Here is a 22,924-nt window from a genome sequence, read left to right on the forward strand (position 1 = left end):
AAAACTCCCTAAACAATGATGTTGCTACTGCTGCTGTACTCAATGGGCCAAAATATCATGGGAGATTGCTCCCTTTTGCAATAATGCTGTCAAGAAAATAACTGCCACCTAACTATACTGTCCTCTATGGCTACTCCATTCCTTTGTCCCCCCCGAAACTTGAATGGTCCCGTGTACCATAGTACTGTGGTCACTTTGCTTATCCTCCCTGTAGTCACTGTGCTTTCAGCTGGAGATGGGGCGATAGTCTTCAAGGTCAGAGGGTGGGTTTTATGTGGAGGATGGGGATGACGGCTGCCTTGAAAAGCTAGGGGATGGTAAAAGAGGAAAGGGGACCGTTTACAGTATCAGATTATATATTAGACCATATGATCACACCATATGACAATACCATGCCAAATCAATTGGTTTGCAGTGACCATTGCAAATTGCCATGGTACTGAACAATCTATCTCATGTAACACGTTCCATGAATTTTCCTAAAGCACACTCATAACTGACAAACAAAGCAATGCAACACACACATCAAATTACCAAGAATATATAATCACATTATCATTTGTCACTCCTTCCTGCGTTCAGGTGCTTTAATAAACCTACTCCTTTCCATGGGTAAAATTAGTGATTAACTAGGCTTTCATAACTTGACAGGGACTGAGGAGTTGAAAAAAGTACTTATTTCTATGCCAAAGCATGGTACAAGCAGACCTTTGTAACATATATTGCATCTTTTGGGAGGTTCATATTCCTCTGACCAATCCTGTTCTAGTGTGACATTCAATAAATTCAGATCCCATAATTAGGGGAGTAAACAGGTGTTTTCTGTGGTTACAGCCATGAATCCAGGAAAGCATGTTGCCGTCCTGGTGCCAGGGCCAGGGATGTCACTGAGGGGCTGCAGAGCACTCCGAGGTGGGGGGACAAACAGCCAAAAGGTCCTGGTCCATATCAGTACCAATGACAAAAGCAGAAGAGAGGATGAGCTCCTGCAGACAAGTTCCAGGCAGCTAGGCAAAAAACTCAAAACTAGCAAGCATGATCTCAAAAGTAGTAATCTCCTGATTTTTTCTGATGGCTGATACTATAGAGTATAGAAACTGGAGGATAGAGCAGATGAATACAAGGCTGCAGAGATAGTGCAGAAAGGTGAACTTCAGATTCCTGGGACATTGGGATAAGCTTTGGGGATATGGCACCTGTACAGGCAGTTCAGGTTACAGCTAAAAAGAGCCAGGGCTAATGTTCATGCAGGGCTGTTGCTCATGCCATTAGGAAGGATTTAAACTCACTTGGTCAGGTATAAGAACCAGGAGTTAATATCAGAGAGGAAAAACAAGGTGCACAAAGAATTGAGAGAGACAGACAACACTAAAGTGAGACATGGTAAGGTATTAGATGGGGTCAGAGTAAGAGGAAATGCTATAAGGCCTAAATTGGGTGTACTATCCATGTATGTCATGTACAGAGTGTCGTAAATGAGGTCAATCTTGGCAGTGCACTGGTCAATGGTTTTCGCCAAATCATCTCCAGTGGCTTGTGGTCGGTCTCTGCCAAATAAGTAAGTATGAAAACAAATGATTCTAAACACTAAAGCTAATAATTCACACACTATGTTGGAGTAGTTGGATTGCGTTTTAGGCAGAGATTTTGATGCAAATGCAATTGGTTTGCCTTTTTGTAGTATGCATGCTCCCAGATCTTCTGTGAGGCATCTATTACCAGGGTAGTTGTCTCCCTAGGATCATAAAATTGCAATGTTGAGGCTGCTGATATTGACTGTGCTTCAAAGAGGTATTTGGTGGTCTCTCCTTTCTCAACAATTCCCTTAGTGATGAAGACTTTTGAGCGAAATTGGGAATGTATAGGGAGAAGAAATTAGAGAGGCCTTGACATCTTCGAAGATCATTCTTATTTTAAGGAGTTGACATGGCCTTAATATCCTCTATTTTACTTGGATCAGGACATATGCTAGCATTGGAATAAATAAAACCTAATAAGTTGATCTGCTACACGTTGATGTTGCATTTCAGACTGTTAAACACCAATCCTTCATTATGAACCACTTGCATCAATAAGTGCAGATGAAGGTCATGTTCTTGCTTTGTTCTTCCCACAGCTGTGTCATCTGCGATACAGATGCATGTGATGCAGTCCCATGTGAGCTTGAAAGAGATCCTGTTTAACAGACAGCCCGAAAGGAAGTCACTGAAAACAGTATCGCCCGAATGGAGGCATGAAATGTAGTAAGCTCTTGGGACTGCACAACGAGATGTACTGATCAGTAACCCATACTTGGCGTCATCAAGCTTTGAGAAGAGTTTTGCACCTGCTAACTCTTCTAATGTGGGTATTTTGTAAGGACAATGTTTCAAAGCTGTGTTTAAACTTCGTGGAAGGAGGCATATTCTCAGTGAGCTGTCCTTTATGACACATGATTGAGCTGCACCAATCGGTGCTCTTGTACTCTTCTAATGATTCAGTCTTTCTCCATTTTGTCTCGCTCGACTTTAAATTTGTCTTGTATGTGGATACTGCACATACATGGTAGACCAATCGATGGGTTTATATTCTCCTGCAAGTTGCAGCTCCCTTGAAACTGCCAATTCTGTCGGAACATTCTGGATATTTCAATGTTAACTGTGAACCGAGGCGATAGGAGTAGTTTCTGAGGTTGATCTGTCTTGTGATGTCTGACTGATTCCATCGATTGTTACCAGCATGTGGTCACGACATGCCAATAGACCTGCAATTGCTGGGCCTTAAGTTTCCATGCAGAACATCTGTGACACCCAGGATGAATGATTGTACTTGTACTCCAGGACTATGGATCCTGCACATGGAATTAGTGAACCATTGTACGCTGAAAGTTTCACAGCTGTAGGTTTTACTATTGCCTTCCATGTCTGCGGTTACATGTCTTTTAGAATTCACAGAGGTAGTATGTTGGCACTTGTCCCTGTACCAATCTTGGCTAATAATAAATAGTTACCAACTTTCTTAGGGCAGGTAATCTGAATCTTGGCAAGCAGGACCATAGAAAAGTTACAGCACAGAAGGAGGCCATTTGGCCCATCTTGTCCATGCCAGCCCGAGGACACCCAGGTGCCCTTTCTAATCCCACCTTCCTGCACCCGGCCCATAGCCCTGCAGTTTACAACACTTAAGGTGCAGATCCAGGTACTTTTTAAAAGAGTTTAGAGTTTCTGCCCCTACCACCAACTTGGGCAGCAAATTCCAGACACCCACTATCCTCTGCATAAAAAAGTTCTTCCTCATGTCCCCCTACACCTTCTGCCACTTATCTTGAATCTATGTCCCCTGGTTCTAGAATTCTCTACCAAGGGAAACAATTTTATCCTGTCCACTCTATCTATTCCCCTCATAATTTTGTACACTTCAACCAAGTCACCTCTCAGCCTTCTTTGTTCAAAGGAAGATAACTCCAACCTATCCAATCTCTCCTCGTAGCTACACTTTTCTAACCCTGGCAACATTCTTGTAAACCTCCTCTGCACTCTCTCCAGAGCTATTATGTCCTTCCTGTAATGTGGTGACCAGAACTGCACACAAGACTCCAGTTGTGGCCTCGCCAGTGTTTTATACAATTCCAACATTATATCCTTACTTTTATATTCTATATCCCTGCCAATGAAGGAGAGCATTCCATATGCCTTCTTTACAACCTTGTCTACTTGAACTGCTGCCTTCAAGGACCTGTGTACTTGTACGCCAAGATCTCTCACTTAATCTACCCCTCTTAGTATATTCCCATTTATTGTGTAATCCCTGTAACTATTTGACCTCTCTAAATGTATGACCTCACACTTGTCTGTGTTAAAATCCATCTGCCACTTTACCGCCCACTCCACCAACCCATCTGTATCGTTTTGGAGAATATGGCTATCCTCTACACTAACCACTACTCAGCCAATCTTTGTGTCATCTGCAAATTTCCCAATCGTGCCCCCCACGTTCACGTCCAAATTGTTAATACATAACACAAACAGCGAGGGTCCCAACACCAAGCCCTGTGGAACACCACGTGAGACAACTTTCCATTCGCAAGGGCATCCATCGACCATTACCCTTTGTTTCCTGTTACAAAGCCAACCTTTTATCCAGTTTGCCACATTACCCTGAATCCCATGGGCTTTTACTTTCCTGACCAATCTGCCATGTGGGACCTTGTTAAATGCCTTGCTAAAATCCATGCACACAACATCCACTACACTACCTTCATCAACCCTTCTTGTCACTTCCTCAAAGAATTCAATTAAATTTGTGAGGCAAGACCTTCCTTTAACAAATCCATGCAGACCATCCCTGACTAATCCATACCTTTCCACATGACAGTTAATCCTATCTCTCAGGATTGATTCTACGAATTTGCTCACCACTGATGTAAGAATAACTGGCCTATAATTGTTTGGCATTTCCTTTGATCCCTTTTTAAACAATGGAACTATGTTTGCATTTCTTCAGTCCTCCGGTGCCTCCCCTGTATCTAGTGAAGATTGGAAAATCATCCTCAGAACATCAGCTATCTCCTTTCCGATCCCCCTTTTTTCCAATAATTTATATAGATTTTTCTTTTCCCACCTATTTCCATTATTTTTATATGTATTTCCATCCATTGTTTTATCTCTACCTTTCACCCTATTTCGATCCCTTCCCCCCACTAGGGCTATCTGTACCTTGTTCGTCCTGCTCTCTACTCTTAATGTCACCTATTAGCATATTTCTTAGCTAATATCGCCACCGTCAACACCTCTTTGTGCTTTTGTCTATGACATCGTTTGGCAATCTCCATCTATCGCTGGCTCTCTATCCAGCTCTACTTGTCCCACCCCCCCTTAAACCAGCTTATATTTCACCTCTCTTCTATTTTTCCTTAGTTCTGTTGAAGAGTCATACGGACACGAAACATTAACTGTGTTCCTCTCCGCAGAGATAAAAGCAAAGAACTGCAGATGCTGGAAATCCAAAACAAAAACAAAAACAAAAATACCTGGAAAAACTCAGCAGGTCTGGCAGCTTTTTTTTTGTTTCTGTTCCTCTCCGCAGATGCTGTCAGACCTGCTGAGTTTTTCCAGGTATTTTTATTTTTGTTTTGGATTTCCAGCATCCGCAGTTTTTTGCTTTCATCTTAGTGTTTAATTGACTGCCACTTCTCTTCAAGGAATGCCTACCTTGAAGAAGTATTGCTCTTCTCTCCGACAGGATTTCCGCCTCTCTCTTTTGCCTTGTTCACCTTCATTGCTTTCCATTTCTCTCCTGGTGTTTGACAAGGTGTTTACTAAAACTCGTTTTCACAGCCATATTTCCTTCCTCAGTGACTGTCTCTATCTCCGACTTACCCCATGTGGATTTCAACTGAAGTTCCATCCCTCATGTTTTGAACCCACCCATGATTACAGGTATCTCCGGGACATACAACGCTCCTCGGACTGCTGTTCTCGTTGCATCCTGAGATCCACACTCAATGCCATACGCCGCCGCATGAACACACTCGACCTCTCCCTCCAGCAGCACTGACGCACCCTATTTCTAAGCTGCCCATGCCCCCAGTTTCATTTTATTCTTCGTCTCATCCGATACCTCAACAATAAACTTTGTCTCTTTCTTTCAGGTGCAAAGGAACGCAAGCTCCACAACTCATCGACACCAACGCCAATCCAGGACCCTCCACCACTGCCCATCCCTCTGTCCCCATCCCGTCTTCCAACCCTAGCCCCGGCCGTGTATTCACCATACTCCCTGTCCTTCCCCTCTCTGATGCTGAATGTTCACTGCTCAGCAAAGGACTCAGTTTCATACCCTTACGCCCTCATCTCAATGAATTTCGGGTTTGGCACGATGCTGAACTCTTCTTCCGCCACCTTCGTCCCCGTGCTCACTTCTTTGGGGAGGAGTCCTTTCCCTGTTCAACAGATCCTTTTACCCGCCTCCAATATTCTCCCTCCACCTGGATCCCTCCCTCTGGATTCTTACCTTCTCTTGATCTTTTCATTGAGAACTGTCGGCGTGACATCAGGCGTCTCAATTTCTCTGCTCTTCTCATCCACTCTAACCTGTCTCTTTCTGAACTTGCTGCACTCCGTTCTCTCAGGTTCAACCCTGACATTGTCTTCAAACCTGCTGACAAGGGTGGTGCTGTTGTTGTCTGGCGCACTGACCTCTACCTCGCAGAGGCTGAACGTCAACTTGCAGACACTTCCTCCCACCTCCTCCTGGACCATGACCCCACCACTGAACATCAAGCCATTGTTTCCAGGACTGTCACTGACCTCATCTCCTCTGGAGATCTTCCTTCCACAGCTTCCAACCTCAATCTCCCAACCTTGGACGGCCCACTTCTACCTCCTACCCAAACTCCACAAACAGGACTGTCCCGGCAGACCGATCGTGTCAGCCTGTTCCTGCCCCACGGAACTCATTTCTTGCTATCTTGACTCCATTCTCTCTCCCCTTGTCCAGTCCCTTCCCATCTACATCCGTGATTCCACTGACACCCTACATCATATCAACAATTTCCAGTTCCCTGGCCCCAACCGCCTCCTCTTCACCATGGACGTCCAATCCCTCTACACCTCCATCCCCCACCAGGATGGTCTGAGGGCTCTCCGCTTCTTCCTCGAACAGAGGCCCGAACAATTCCCATCCACCACTACTCTCCTCCGTCTGGCTGAACTTGTTCTCTCACTGAACAATTTCTCCTTAAACTCCTCTCACTTCCTCCAAATAAAAGGTGTGGCTATGGGTGCCTGCATGGGCCCCAGTTATGCCTGTCTCTTTATGGGGTATGTGGAACGTTCCTTGTTCCAGTCCTACTCAGGACCCCTCCCACAACTCTTTCTCTGGTACATCGATGACTGCTTCGGTGTTGCTTCATGCTCTCGTCTGGACCTGGAAAAATTTATTAATTTTGCTTCCAATTTCCACCCCTCCATCATTTTCACATGGTCCATCTCTGACACTTCCCTTCCCTTCCTTGACCTCTCTGTCTCAATTTCTGGTGATAGACTGTCCACCAATATTCATTACAAGCCTACCAACTCCCACAGCTGCCTTGACTACAGCTCCTCACACCCCGCATCCTGTAAGGACTCCATCCCATTCTCTCAGTTCCTTCGCCTCCGTCGCATCTGTTCTAATGATGCCACTTTCAAAAACAGTTCCTCTGGCATGTCTTCCTTCTTCCTTAACCGAGGTTTTCTACCCACGGTCGTTGACAGGGCCCTCAACCGTGTCCGGGCCATCTCCCGCGCATCCACCCTCACACCTTCCTCTCCTTCCCAGAACCATGATAGGATCCCCCTTGACCTCACTTATCACCCCACCAGCCTCCGCATTCAAAGGATCATCCTCCGCCATTTCTACCAACTCCAGCATGATGCCACCACCAAACACATCTTCCCTTCACACCCCTGACGGCATTCCGCAGGGATCGTTCCCTCCGGGACACCCTGGTCCACTCCTCCATCACCCCCTACACCTCAACCCCCTCCCACGGCACCTTCCCATGCAACTGCAGAAGGTGCAACGCCTGCCCCTTTACTTCCCCTCTCCTCACCGTCCAAGGGCCCAAACACTCCTTTCAAGTCAAGCAGCATTTCACTTGCACTTCCCTCAATTTAGTCTACTGTATTCGCTGCTCCCAATGTGGTTTCCTCTACATTGGAGAGACCAAACGCAGACTGGGTGACTGCTTTGCGGAACACCTTCGGTCTGTCGGCAAGCATAACACAGACCTCCCTGTCGCTTGCCATTTCAACACTCCATCCTGCTCTCATGTCCACATGTCCGTCCTTGGCTTGCTGCATTGTTCCAGTGAAGTTCAACGCAAACTGGAGGAACAGCACCTCATCTTCCAACTAGGCACTTTGCAGCCTTCTGGACTGAATATTGAGTTCAACAACTTTAGATCATGAGCTCTCTCCTCCATCCCCACCCCCTTTCCGATCCCCCTTTTTTCCAATAATTTATATAGATTTTTTTTTTCCCACCTATTTCCATTATTTTTAAATGTATTTCCATCCATTGTTTTATCTCTACCTTTTAGCCTATTTCGATCCCTTCCCCCCGCCCCGCCCCACCCCCACTAGGGCTATCTGTACCCTGTTCATCCTGCTTTCTACCTTTAATGTCACCTATTAGCACATTTCTTAGCTAATATCACCATCGTCAACACCTCTTTGTCCTTTTGTCTATGACATCTTTTGGCAATCTCTACCTATCGCTGGCCCTCTATCCAGCTCTACTTGTCCCACCCCCCCTTAAACCAGCTTATATTTCACCTCTCTTCTATTTTTCCTTAGTTCTGTTGAAGAGTCATACGGACTCGAAACGTTAACTGTGTTCCTCTTCGCAGATGCTGTCAGACCTGCTGAGTTTTTCCAGGTATTTCTATTTTTGTTTTGGATTTCCAGCATCCGCAGTTTTTTGCTTCTTTCTGTTATCTCCTCCCTGACTTCCTTCAGCAGCCTCGGAAACAATCCATCTGGCCCTGGTGACTTATCAACTTTCAAGGATTTCAACCCTTCGAGTACTTCCTCTCTCTTTATGACTATCCCGTCCAATATCTCGCAGTGTTCCTCCTGGACTACTATATCTACATCCTCCCTTTCCTTTGTAAACACGTAGACAAAATATTCATTTAAAACCCTTCCCACAGCCTCTGCATCTACACACAAGTTTCCATCTTCATCTCTGATAGGTCCCACTTTTTCCTTAACTAACCTTTTAGCATTCATGTATTGGTAAAACATCTTTGGGTTATCTTTAACTTGCTAATCTTTTTTCATGCCCTCTCTTTGATTTCCTTATTTCCTTTTTTACTTTGTCCCTGCACTTCCTATATTCATCTAGGCTATCTGCAGTGCTTAGTTCTTTGTGCCTATTGTACGCTTTCTTTTTCTGTTTGATCTTTCCCTGTATTCCTCTAGACAACCAGGGAGGTCTAGATTTGGCAGTACCACTCTTATTTTTGTAGGGGACATGTCTACTTTGTACAATCAGGATCTTGCTTTTTAGTGCTTGCCACTGGTTTTCCACTGTTTTATCCTCCAGCAGTGTTGTCTAGTCCACCTCAGCCAAGTCCCTTCTCATTTCTGCAAAATTTGCCTTCCCCTAGTTCAAGACTTTTACTCTGCCTTATCTCTGTCCTTTTCCATGGTAATGCTAAATCTAACTGGATTGTGATCACTGTCCCCGATATGGTCACCAACTGTCACTTCACCCACCTGCCCTTCTACGATCCCCAAAACTAGGTCTAGAATTGCATCTCATCTTGTTGGGTTTGTCGCTAATTGGTTGAAAAAATTTTCCTGGACACATGTATGAATTTTTCTCCCTCAGTGCCCCTTATATTGTTTGAATCCCAGTTTGTACTTTGGGCAGTATGAAGGCATCTATGTTTTCCACAAGACTGACAGTATGAAACGTGTGTTCACCGCTCTTTGTCTCCTCGTGCACAACATCATCATTTTCTGGATTGTCAATCACCTCATGTATATGTTTCTGATGGGATACTGGGTGGTCATTCTTATTGTCTGAAGGTACCAATTGTGTACGGTCTGTCTGGGTCAGTGCATGACTCTTTGTAGCTGCATCAGCCATTGCTCTAGTGCACTGCCACTGCCCCCTTTCTGCCACATGCCTTGCAGAATTGGTGAATGCTGGGTGTTTCCTTGGTGCATGCAGAAGATCACACCCTTCCAAATGTCCTGTTAGGTTTGGGTGTTCTAGTGAGTGCGTCAACAGTTGGGATTGTATTTAGGACCTCTAAGCTTTGTCGACCTGCGAAGACTGCTTCGTATTTACGTCCATCCTCGAGCAGCTCTTTGATGTTGGACATTTTGGGCTTATCTTGCGGATCTTTCTGGAATGCTTCTATGGGAGGGAATGTGATCACCAACTCAGCAATTATGTCTGCTAGCTCTGTATTTGAGAAATCACAGTACATACCCTTTTCTTTGCATCTGCTGATGAAGTGGTCCATAGATTCTGTAGGCTGGTGTCAAAATGACGTGAACTCTAGCCGATGAATACAGAAATTTAATCTGATTCTGGACCAGACTTCCAATGTAATCCATATAATTTGGGGATCCTTTAGCTCTTTTGCTGTTAATCCTGACATGTTGAGCCTATGTAGGCCTTCATTCTCAATTGCTAGGTGAATTTTTATGGATTGCTTGTCTGGTTCAGACACACTTAAAGGAAGAAACCGTGGCTCTGTACACCGTTTAAACATTTTGAATTCGGGTAGTAGGACAGCTGCATCCCAATTCAAACTCAGGGATTTTGTGGGCATTCTGACAATATCTCTTTGACCTTCCTTCTTCTGTAGTACCTGGGATAAGTGTCTCTGTAGCCACTTTCGCATGCTTTTCCATAGCTCCAGCACGAAGACGGGTTATGGTGGGAACGCACCACGGAGTGATGGTGTCTTTGCTTTTTATTCAATTTATTGTTCATCAACTCCCGAAGCCACCCGTCATATCCGTAACCTTCTCTGACTCATTTTTATCACTTTTTGGGTTTTTTTTGTTTGGCTCTCTCTTCTTCACTATCGACCTATCCCACATCCTGGTCACTCGCCTTTCCCAATTGAGTGAGAAAGGAATGGAAGGGTATATTAATGGGGCTAGATGAAGAAGGGTGGGAAGAGGCTCATGTGGAATAGAAATACTGGCATGGACCTGTTGAGCCGAATGGCCTGCTTCTGTTCTGTACATGCCTTGAAATGCTCTGCAATTGTTTTAAGCATACGCACTACATTGAGCAGAAAGTTTAAACCTAAAATGAAGTAACCCTGATTACTATTAGCCATTATTATTACTATTTGTAATCTTTCACATCATCCAAGGATCATACTGTGCTTTCAACAACCTTTTACAATTACAGTACCTGAGTAATTTTCTCTGTCTCTTGGAAAGCATGCTTCGCGAAGTGTCCCGCCAAATTGTTGAAGGTGTGATGTGCCAAGTACTCGCAGTTGCTGAGAACAATCAATAGTTTTTGTTCCTAATGGATTTAAAATACAAGTGTTTAAACTATTAACCAGTATCAGCTATTGCTGTACCTTGACTTACAATGCTCTATACCCTCCTAACTCAAAACTGCTGTTTTTCTTCAGTGTTCATTATGCACAAGGCCTGAGTGCAAGAAAGTTCACTGACATATGAAGACACAGGGCCACAGTTTCCCTGCCTGCTGCCAGAAAAGTGTGTTACAGGTGGAGCCACAGTTATTTTGCTCTGCTGGGCACAAGAATCTCATATCTGTATTTGAAATTTGCAAGTGTTTATAATGTGAAAAACCAGCACTACAATGGCCAAGTCAAACACTTAGTTCAGTAAGTGTGAGGTAAATTTAAAAAAATAAAAGTTAAAGAATCTACCCCAGTGCACCTTTTCACTTCATCCTTCAGCTCATCCCGTTCCTTAACAAAAAACGTTTTTCCTTCCTTTCAGATGTTAAGGATCGCAAGCTCCAACAAACTCATGCATACCAAAGTTCCCCCAGATTTTTCACGTTCCTCTGACTCCATCCCTTCATCCAATCTCACCTCTTGCCATGCATTAAAAATACCCTCTGGCCTTCCTGCTCTCTGACGCTGATAAACCTGCCCTTAACAAACGACACAGCTATATCAAAATAAAAACAGAATTACCTGGAAAAACTCAGCAAGTCTGGCAGCATCGGCGGAGAAGAAATCAGTCAACGTTTCGAGCCCTCATGGCCCTTCAGCAGATATCCCCTTACGTCCTCACCTCAATTAATTTTGAGCTCAGTACAACATTGAACTCTTGATGCCTTTGCCCCCATGCCCACTTCTTGGCAAGGAGTCCTCCTTGCACTCAGTAGGCACTCCTACCCATCTCCAATATTCTCACTCCAACTGGAGCCCTCCCACTGACCTCTTAACCTCTCTTGATCTTATCATTGAGAACTTCTACCATGTCACTGGCTGTCTCAATTTCTCTGCTCCCCTCCCTCACTCTTACCTGTCTCCTTCTGAACTTGCTGCATTCTGTTCTCTCAGGTCTAACCCTAGCATTGTTATCAAACTTGCTGACAAGGGTGATCTCTACGTAGCAGAGGCAAAACACCAACTGTCCAACATTCCCTCCTAACTCCCTTTGGACCATGAACTCATCAGTAAACATTAAGCAATTGTTTCTAGGACTGCCACTGACCTCATCTCTTGTGGAGATCATCCCTCCATTGCCTCCAACCGCATAGCTCCCTAACCCTGGATAGCCCGTTTCAACCTCCTTCCAAAGATCCACAAACAGGTCTGCCTTGGTAGATCTATCCTTTCAGCTTGTTTCTGCTTCACTGAACTGATTTCTTCCTATCTCAACTCTATTTTTTTCTCCTTTTGTCCAGTTTCTCCCCACCTATATCTGTGGCTCTTCTGATGTCCTGCGCCACTTTAACAGTTTCCAATTTCCTGACCCTTCATCATGGATTTCCAAACTCTCTACACCTCCAACCCCACCAGGACAGTTTGAGGGCTGTCCACTTATTCCTTGAATGCGGGCCCAATCAACTTCCATCCACCACCACCATTGCCTGGCTGAACTTGTTCTCACATTGAACAACTTCTCATCTCACTTCCTCCAAATAAAAAGTTTTGCAGTGGATACCCACATGCGTGCTGGCTAAGCCTGCCTTTTCATGGGATGTGTGGAACCCTTGTTCCAGTCCTACTCACATCCCCTCCCTCAATCCTTTTTCTGATATATTGATGATTATATCGGTGCCATTTCCTGCTCACACACAACCTGGAAAACTTTGAAACAAAAACAGAATTACCTGGAAAAACTCAGCAGGTCTGGCAGCATCGGTGGAGAAGAAAACAGTTGACACCTCGAGTCCTCACGACCCTTCGGCAGAACTGAAGTATAGTTAGGAGAGAGGTGAAATATAAGCTGGATTAGCTTATATTTAAGCTTATATTTCACCTCTCTCCTAACTATATTTCAGTTCTGCCGAAGGGTCGTGAGGACTCGAGGCGTCAACTGTTTTCTTCTCCACCAATGCCGCCAGACCTGCTGAGTTTTTCCAGGTAATTCTGTTTTTGTTTTGGATTTCCAGCATCCGCAGTAGCTTTTAGCTTTTTGTTTTTATCTCTGGAAAACTTTGATCAACTTTGCTTCACATTTTCATCCTTTTCTCACCTTCACCGGGTCCATCTCTGACTCATGTGTCTCCATTTCTGGGGATAGGCTAACAACACTAATTCCCACAGCTACCACTACTACATTTCCTCACACCCTGTTTCATTCTACTCAATTCCATTCTCTCAGTTTCTCCAACTCCAATGCACCTGTTCTTATGATGTAACTTTCCACATCAGTGTTTCTGATATGTTTTCCTCCTTCCTCAAGCGAAGAGTCTCCCTCACCGTGTTTGATAAGGCTCTCGACTGTGCCTGACCCATTTCCTGCACTTCTGTTCTCACCTCGCTTTCTTCCTCCCAGAACCATGATAGGGTTTCCCCTTGTCCTCACCTTCCACCCCACCGACCTCCGTATTCAACAGAGCATCCTCTCCCCATTTCCACCACCTCCAGTGTGATGCCGCCATCAAACACATCTAACGCTCCCTGCCCTTTCCGCATTCTGAAGGGACCAATCCCTCCGCGGCATCCTGGTCCACTCCTTAATCACCCCCAACAACCCACCCCCTTTCTATACCACCTTTCCATGCAAGTGCAGGAGATGTAATGTCAGCCCTCTCACCTCCTCTCTCCTTACCATCCAAGATTCTAAACACTCCCTCCAGGGTAAACAGCAATTTACACGTAGCCCTTTTAATTTAGCATACTGTATTCACTGCTCACAATGCAGTCTGCTTGGGAGCCCAAATGCAAATTGGGTGACTGCTTTGCAGAACACCTCCATTCAGTCTACAAGTGTGACCCTGAGCTTCCAATAGCATGCTATTTTATTTCTCCACCATACTCTCACACTGACCAACTCTGTCCTTGGCCTTCTGCAGTGTTTCAATGAAGTTCAACGGAAGCTCGACGAACAGCACCTCATCATTCGAAATCAGCACTTTACAGCCTTCTGGCAGTTTCAAATCAGAACTGAACTAGGTCTCACTAGATATCTGACTATACTAGGTTTGCCCCAGTGCAATTTCGACTCAAACTGGTGTATAGAAAATTTCTAACACAAAAAGATTTTACTTTCTTTAAATAATTAATTATGCAATTATGTGTAACATATACATACAAAAGCAGGAACAATGTTATTTAAAACAAGAATACATAAACAAAGAATGGGATGAAGGCCACTTAACTAAAATGATTGCGTAAGTGAACAAATGTCAGAGGTAGCTTTTTCATGCATATGATTGACGATCCTACTTGTTTATTGATGGGCAGTGAATGAATAAAGAATAAAGCAATAGTAACCTATTGGAAATGCTTTTCAATCTTTAAATCATTCACATTGCTACTTTAAAAGAAATGACTTTAATTTGAAAACATTACCTGCTACTAGCACTGCAATTTCTAGCAGTTCTTATGCTAAAATAAGGTGATTATTAAATTATAAGGTAATAACTGATTTGTTAGTTCTCTGCCACATTCTAGCAGAAATACTCACCCAAATGTGCAAAACCAGTAGGGTATAAGCAATCTTAACTTTACATTCATCTGCCAAACAGAATAGCTCAAACACACAAGTGGATTAAAGTTTTCTCAGAGCACAAAAATGATTTTATACAAGTTATCAGTTAATAGCTATTGATCTGGCAGACTTTGGTCTGAAATGGGGTGGGACTCCTAAGTTTCTGAAGTATTTCCTATTAAGGAAGGAACTCTGGGTGCTGAACTATTACTTAATACAACATCAGTTTACCTCTCCCCACCAGACTCAAATCAGTTTAGATTATCCCTTGAATTTCCCAAACAAAGAGTGATCCAAATTCCTTGTAGAATCAAAATACTGAAAAGTATAAAAAAAAGCTAAATAAATAGGATTGATAACAGCTGCACATATTTTCACAAATAAACCTAGTGAACTACTTACTGCGGTTGGATTGAAGCTTTCGTGCATGCTTCCAAGCAAGTCTGGGGATGAAATGTCCACAGAAAGGCTAGAGAGGCTAGAAAGAGAAGAAACACTTTGGATCCTTTATAATAAAAAACTTTTGTAGTAAAGAAAATTGCATTTCCCTGTTTAATTGCAGCTATGTGGATGCCAGAATTTGCTGTCAGCTTTACACAGTAATAATCGAGAGTATTAACAAGCTCGCTTCTTGACAACTGCTTGAGCATCCCTAGTTTTAATTCCTCCAGTCAAAGTAAGGAATAGTGACATAGAAACTTTGTTTAATGTTTAACTGGAGAAAAGTGCATGTCATATAAGCAGACTGATGAGACAGAGGAGGAGTCCAGAGAGATGAGTGGAAGGTGGAGCTCGGTGTCATCAGCATATACGCAAAGCTAATCTTGTGTCTTTGGATAATGTAATGGGGAAGCATATAGAGGAAGAGACTAATCGAACCCCAAAAGGCAACTGTGAGGGTGGGAAGAGAGCCATTGCTGGAGATGCTCTGGCTACAATTAGATATGTACAAGTGGAACCAAGTGAGGATAGCATCACTCAGCAGGGTAATGGAAGAGAGCTCCTGGAGGATAATGGCAAAATATTGTGGAGGCTGGAAATCTGACATAACAACAGAAAATGCTGGGAAAACTCAGCAGGTCTGGCAGCATCTGTGGAGAGGGAAACAGAGTTAACGTTTCAAGTCCATATGACTCTTCTTCAGAGCTAAAGAGAAGAAACATGATGGATTTTATACTATTTAAGATTGGGGTGGAGCAGGTGGAACAAGATAGAAGGTCAGGGGTAGGTGACAGCTAAGGAGAGATTGACAAAGGTATCATGGACACAAGACAAAGGGAGTGTTAATGGTAGTGGTAATGGGTAAAGGAGGTGTTGATAGTTGCATAAAGGTAAAATAGCAGAAGGTTAATAGCAGAAAGCGGTCAGCACTCTGTGAAAACAAAATATAAAAACAAGTGATAGATGGCCCTGTGGGGGGAGAGGGGTTTTGGGGGAAAAATATTAAAAATAAACGTATAAATAAAAGAATAACATAAAAATTATAAATAAACAAACAAAAATAAATAAATAAAAATTGGATTTAAAAAGGGGTCAAGATGAAGGACAGAGTTCATGGTCTGCAGTTGTTGAACTCATTGTTAAGTCCAGAAGGCTGTAAGGTACTGTACCACCAGTTTGTGTTGGCTTTCACTAGAACACTGCAGGCTAAGGACAGACACGTAGGCATGAGGGCAGGATGGTGTGTTGAAATGGCAAACGACAGGAAGCTCTGGGTCATGCTTGCGAATTGAGTGAAGGTGTTCCGCAAAGCGGTCACCCAGTCTGCATTTAGTCTCCCCAGTGTAGAGGAGGCCGCATTGGGAACAGCGAAAACTGTAGGCCAAAATGAAGGAGGTGCAAGTGAAGTGCTGCTTCACCTTAAAGGAGTGTTTGGGGTCTTGGGCAGTGAGGTAAAGGGGCAGGAGTTGGGACGAGGTAAAGGGACAGGAGTTGCACCTTCTGTGATTGCTTGGGAAGGTGCCGTGCGAAGGGGATGAGGAGTTGGGGGCGATGGAGGAGTGGACGTGGACCAGGGTGTCATGGAGGGAACAGTCCCCACGGAATGCTGACTTGCAGGGCGAGGGGGGGGGGGGTTTGAGGGGAAAATGTGTTTGGTGGTGGCATCATGCTGGAGTTGGCGGAAATGGCAGAGGATGATCCTTTGAATATGGAGGCTGGTGGGGTGAAAAGTGGGGACAAGAGGGACATGGTTCTGGGCGAGAGGGGAAGGGGTGAGGGCAGAGGTGTGGGAGATGGGTCAGACACAGTTGAGGGCCCTGTCAACCACAGTGGGGATGGGTGGGGGGGCCTCATTTAAGGAAAAAGGAAGACAGTCAGAAGCACTGTTTGGAAGGTGGCATCATTGGAACGGATGCGATGGAGGAGGAGGAACTGAGAGAATGGGATGGAGTCCTTACCGGAGTCAGGGTGTGAGGAGCTGTAGTCGAGGTGGCTGTGGGATTCGGTGGACTTGTAATGAATATTGGTGGAGAGTCTGTCACCAGAAATGGAGGCAGAGAGGTCAAGGAAGGGAAGGGAAGTGTTGGAGATATGAAGGCAGGAGACGGGTGGAAATTGGAAGCAAAAATCAATAAATTTTTCCAGATCCAGACGAGAGCGTGAAGCGACACCGATACAGTCATCAACGTACCAAAAGGAGAGTTGTGGGAGGGGGCCTGAGTAGGACTGGAACAAGAAATATTCCATATACCCCACAAAAAGACAGGCCTAACTGGGGCCCATGCAGATACCCATAGCGACACCTTTCATTTAGAGGAAGAGAGACAAGTTAAAGGAGTAATTGTTCAGTGAGAGAACAGGTTCAGCCAGGCAGAGGAGAGTGGTGATGGGTGGGGATTGTTTGGGCCTCTGTTCAATGAAGAAGCAGAGCACTCAGACTATCCTGGTGGGAATGGCGGTGTAGAGTGATTGGACGTCCATGGTGAAGAGGCAGCACTTAGGGCCAGGAAACTGGAAATTGTTGATATGATGTCGGGCATCAGAGGAATCACGAATGTAGGTGGGAAGAGACTGGGCAAGGGGAGAGAGAATGGAGTCAAGATAGGAAGAAATGAGTTCCGTGCGGCAGGAACAGGCCGACACGATGGATCTCCTGGGGCAGTCCTGCTTGTGATTTTGGAAAGGAGGTAGAAGTGGGCTGTGCAGGGTTGGGAGGCTATGAGGTTGGATGCTGTGGAGTGAAGGTCTCCAGAGGAGAGGTGGTCAGTGACGGTGCTGTAAACAATGGCTTGATGTTCAGCGGTAGGGTCATGGTCCAGGGGGAGGTAGGAAGAAGTGTCTGAGTGTTGGCGCTCAGCCTCTGCAAGGTAGAGGTCTTTACACCAGACAACAGCACCACCCTTGTCAGCAGGTTTGATAACAAAGTCATGCTCTCGTCTGGATCTGGAAAAATTTATCGATTTCGCTTCCAATTTCCACCACTCCCTCACCTTCACATGGACTATTGTAGGAGTTAGGAGTTTAGTGCAGTTACAATACAGAATCAAAGTATTTGAATGTATTTTTTGCATTAGGTTGAACTTCTGTTAGTGGATGTTTAGTTTTGGAACTATACAATCCCTTTTGACTTTTATCACTTGTGACTGCGCCAACTTAATGTGTTGAGAGTATTTTACCAATCCCACCTTGTAAATATCGATGATTGCTATCCACTTACGTTACACGCGCTTTGTATAGATTTTTAAGTGCTGCCGACTGTGTAATCCTCTGCATTAGTTTGACATTGCTTTGTTTAAAGTTATAAATAACTTTGCAATCTGTTTTCACAAGTAAAATTGCAATTCCAAACAAAACAGCCGTGGCAAAACATACCACTCAGCAAGACGCCTCCAAAAAGCAGTCATTAAAAGCGACTGATCTAATCAACAACCTACATAGACGCAGTAAGGTGTGTCTGATTTAATTAGGAAGCTGAGACAATGAGCTAATCATGCTTCCTATCCTGGAAGAATGGACATCAGGAGGTGACCATGCACTGTACATGCGTCACCTAGCCAATCAGAATTTAATCATGCACTGCCTGGGCCAGAGTTCAGGGATACCACTGGTCAGGCTGTGATTGTGATTTGGAAAGGGTTAATAAGGCCTGCTTTTCAGTGGTACAGTGTGCAGAAAGCAGAAAGAAGACAGAAGAAGAATTTTGGAAGAAACAGCACCCCAGCCAACCGAGGACCGGTATTCCATGGTGAATCGGCTAAGTCCACTGCCTTGTTAAGTGTTACTTCCGTTGTACCTGCTTTGGTTACTTAATAAATTTGTGAACCTTGTCTAAACACACTCATGCCCGGAGTGGTTTCATTTTTGGTCAGACCCTGAGTCTTACAATTAATGTTAAATTGGATTTCAGAATCCTATAATTGGCCCCTGAACAGGGACTTGACTAAAACGTGTGTGTTTAGGCAAGATTTACAAATGTCGGAACTTTGTTCAACCAGCTATACTTCCTGCAGGGATAACCTTTAGAGGGGTGGCAGATGAAACTGTCCCAGTGGAGTCTCTTAAAAGTAGAAGCAATGTCGCGAAAGGATAAAAAAAGTCTCTCTGGGAGACATTTGAGAATAAAAAAAAGTATTAAATGTAATATGGATTACATCCATACTTTGTTAGAAGAGTGTGTGCCGAAACGCAACAAGATTTCTTTTAAGGAAATAGTATCGTTTATCCAGGAGCAGGTCCTGGCGGGCAATGGAAATCGGACAAAGTCCTTAACCTCGTCACATACGCAGCATCATTTTGTGCTCAGCGTGATGATGATATTAAAACTCAGTCAGAACAGTTACAGGAATAGCAGATGCAGTTAGACGTTTTACATAACCAGTTAGCAGCCTCGACAGCATCCCTGCAACAGCAGGTATTAAATGCTCTGCAGACTGGCACAGCACAGCATAACCTAGAGGTAGCTGAGGAACACATTGCTGCTCTGCCACGAGAGAACGAACAAGTAAAACAGAACGTAGAAGATGCTCGTGGCACGCTGCGATAGGAGTTAGCTCGATTACACAGGGAAGCTGACCATGGCCTCTGTCAGGAAGAAATCAGGGGACTCCAGACCATGTTGGGTAAACAGCTAGCTGTAGGAGCTGCCTTCACTATGATTGATTAGTGTTGTACTCCAAGCTTCGGTTGGGCCGACAGAACGGTACCATAGTGAAGGGTTTCCGGTAACCCCTACTGTTACCAGAGCACAGTCTACAGTGGCTGGAGAGGGGTAAAGAGGAGTCAGTATTACAAACACCAGAGAGATGCATCCTCTCGATTATTCAGAGTTAAAAGCCCTGAGTGATCAATTAGGCCCTATTAATTCTACTGACTGCCCTCTTCAATTTGCACAATGGCTGTACCTGATGCTAGGGGAATCCTGGGGAGTGACACGTTGAGGGAAGCAGGAATTATTATTGATTATACTCAAAATTGTTTATAAGAACATAAGAACTAGGAGCAGGAGTAGGCAATTCAGCCCCTCGAGCCTGCGCCGCCATTCAATACAATCATGGCTGATCTCATTCCGGCCTCAAATCCAATTTCCCGCCCTCTCCCCATTGCCTTTCAACCCATTACTAATTAAAAATCTGTCTATCTCTTCCTTAAATTTATTCAGCGTCCCAGCATCCACTGCACTCTGAGGTAGTGAATACCATAGATTCACGACCCTTTGAGAAAAGTAATTCCTCCTCATCTCTAATTTAAATCTACCACCCCTTCGCCGAAAACTACGGCTTCTCGTTCTAGAGTGCCCCACAAGGGGAATCATCTCCTCCACATCTACTTTGTCTATCCCCTTTAGCATCTTAAATACCTCAATTAGATCTCCTCTCATCCTTCTAAACTCTAGCGAGTATAGGCCTAAGCTGCTCAATCTCTCCTTGTAAGACAAGCCCCGCATCTCTGGAATCAATCTAGTGAACCTCCTCCGAACCGCCACCAATGCAACTACATCCTTCCTCAAGTAAGGGGACCAAAACCATGCACAAAACTCCAGGTGCAGTCTCACCAATGCCTTGTACAGTTGCAACAACACCTCCCTATTTTTATACTCTATTCCTTTAGCAATAAATGCCAAAATTCTATTTGCCTTCCTTATTACCTGCTGTATCTGCCTTCTAGCTTTCAGCGATTTATGCATGAGGACACCCAGGTCCCTTTGCACTGAAGCATTCTGAAGTTTCTCTCCATTTAAAGAACAAGTCTCCTTTTTATTCTTCCGACCAAAATGGATAACCTCACACTTATCCACGTTAAACTTCATCTGCCAAATTTTGGCCCATTCACCTAACCTGTCCATATCCATTTGTAAATTTCTTATTTCTTCATTGCAACTTACTTTCGCACCCATTTTGGTGTCATCTGCAAATTTAGCTACTGCACCTTCTATCTCTGAATCCAAGTCATTAATATAGATTGTAAATAGTTGGGGCCCAAGGACCGAACCCTGTGGCACCCCACTAGTTATAGCTTGCCATCCAGGAAAAGGCCCATTCATCCCGACTCTCTGCTTTCTGTTGGTTAGCCAATCCTCTATCCAAGCTTATACATTACCCCTAACTCCATGTGATCTTATCTTGTGTATTAATCTTTTGTGTGGCGCCTTATCAAAGGCCTTCTGGAAGTCCAGATATACTACATATACAGGGTCCCCATTATCCACTTAACTTGTCACATTTTCAAAGAACTCTAGCAAATTAGTCAAACATGATTTACTCTTCATAAAAGCATGCTGACTCTGATGGATTGCATTTTGGCTTTCCAAATGCCCCATTACTACTTTCTTAATAATGGATTCCAAAAATTTCCCAATGACAGACGTTAAACTAACTGGTCTATAGTTTCCTACTTTCTGTCTCCCCCCCCCTTTTGAATAAGGGCGTTATATTAGCATTTTTCCAATCCACTGGAACCTTTCCAGAATCCAGGGAATTTTGGATTATTATAGCCAATGCATCCACTATCTCCACTGCCACTTCCTTTAAGGCCCTGAGATGTGGGCCATCAGGTCCTGGGGACTTGTCACCCTTTGATCCCAATAGTTTGCTCAGTACTTTTTCTCTAGGTGATATGGCTATCACCTTTAGAAAAGGGTGTAGTTCAGATTTTGGATGTTCATTCAGTTTCCGCAATTAAAAAGGTTGACACACTGCCTCTCCCTGATCATTCCCTACCAGAAGTAAAAGCAGTAATCCAACAGAATACTGAAGTTTTTGCGATCTCTAAGCATGATGGTGGACGATTAGGTACTGACGTTCAAATTAATGGGGACCCACAGAGGCCTTGTAAACAGTATCCTCTCTCACAGGAAAGTGTCTCTTGCCTACGGTCAGTCATTGCCTCATTAATACAAGGGGTTTTAAGAACAGGATCTTTTATGTCCAACTCCCCTATATGGCTCATTCGGAAGCTGGATGTTTCTTGGCGAATGGCTATTGATTAAAGGGCCCTTAATATGGTAACACCCAAACAAAGTCCCAGAGTCAGTCAGGACCCTTCCTTACTATCTGCTATTCCACCTTATGCCACTATTTTTTCCACACTTGACATTGCTAATGGTTTTTGGAGCATTCCAGTAACAAAAGATGATCAGTATAAGTTTGCTTTTACGTTTGAAGGTCAAGGATATACTTGCGTCCCGCAAGGATTTCATAATTCTCCCACTATATTCCATCAATATGTGGTACGAATGATTAAAGTTTTCTCTAAGCCAGAAGCAGTCTTGCAGTACATAAATGGTTTATTATTGGCTACTTCGACAGTGGAAGAACATATTAGACCATGTACTGTACATGCGTCACCTAGACAATCAGAATCTAATCATGCACTGCCTGGAAAAGAGTTCAGGGATACCATTGGTCAGGCTGTGGTTGTGATTTGGAAAGGGTTAATAAGGCCTGCTTTTCAGTGGTACAGTGTGCAGAAAGCAGAAAGACAGAAGAAGAATTTTAGAAGAGACAGCACCCCAACCAACCGAGGACCAGTATTCCATGATGAATCAGATGAGTCCGCTGCTTTGTTAAGTGGCACTTCTACTGCACTTGTTTTGATAACTTAATAAATTTGTGAACCTTGCCTAAACACACTCTTACCTGGAGTGGTTTTGTTTTTGGTCAGATCCTGAGTCTTACAATTAATGTTAAATTGGATTACAGAATCCTATTGGGGTGCAAAGTGAATCGTACTTCACCTGAAAGGAGTGTTTGGGGCCTTGGATGGTGAGGAGGGAGGAGGTAAAGGGGCAGGTGTTGCACCTTCTGTAATTGCATGGAAAGATGCCGTGGGAAGGGGAT

The 22,924-nt window shown here is 44.1% G+C and overlaps 1 protein-coding gene across 1 annotated transcript in view; it reads right to left on the reverse strand.

Moving 5' to 3' along the window:
- The window catches only part of exoc2 (exocyst complex component 2), a 302,692-nt gene that overhangs the window by 75,484 nt on the left and 204,284 nt on the right, over positions 1 to 22,924 (reverse strand). Inside the window, exons 21-22 of the mRNA XM_078539476.1 lie at positions 15,051 to 15,126; positions 10,909 to 11,025 (exon numbers count right to left, since the gene is read on the reverse strand). Of these exons, the coding sequence (XP_078395602.1) occupies positions 10,909 to 11,025; positions 15,051 to 15,126 (193 nt within the window). The remainder of the gene's footprint in view (positions 1 to 10,908; positions 11,026 to 15,050; positions 15,127 to 22,924) is intronic.

The sequence above is a fragment of the Cetorhinus maximus genome, chromosome 3 (assembly GCF_964194155.1).
Source record: "Cetorhinus maximus chromosome 3, sCetMax3.hap1.1, whole genome shotgun sequence".
In the NCBI taxonomy this organism is placed as follows: Eukaryota; Metazoa; Chordata; class Chondrichthyes; order Lamniformes; family Cetorhinidae; genus Cetorhinus; species Cetorhinus maximus.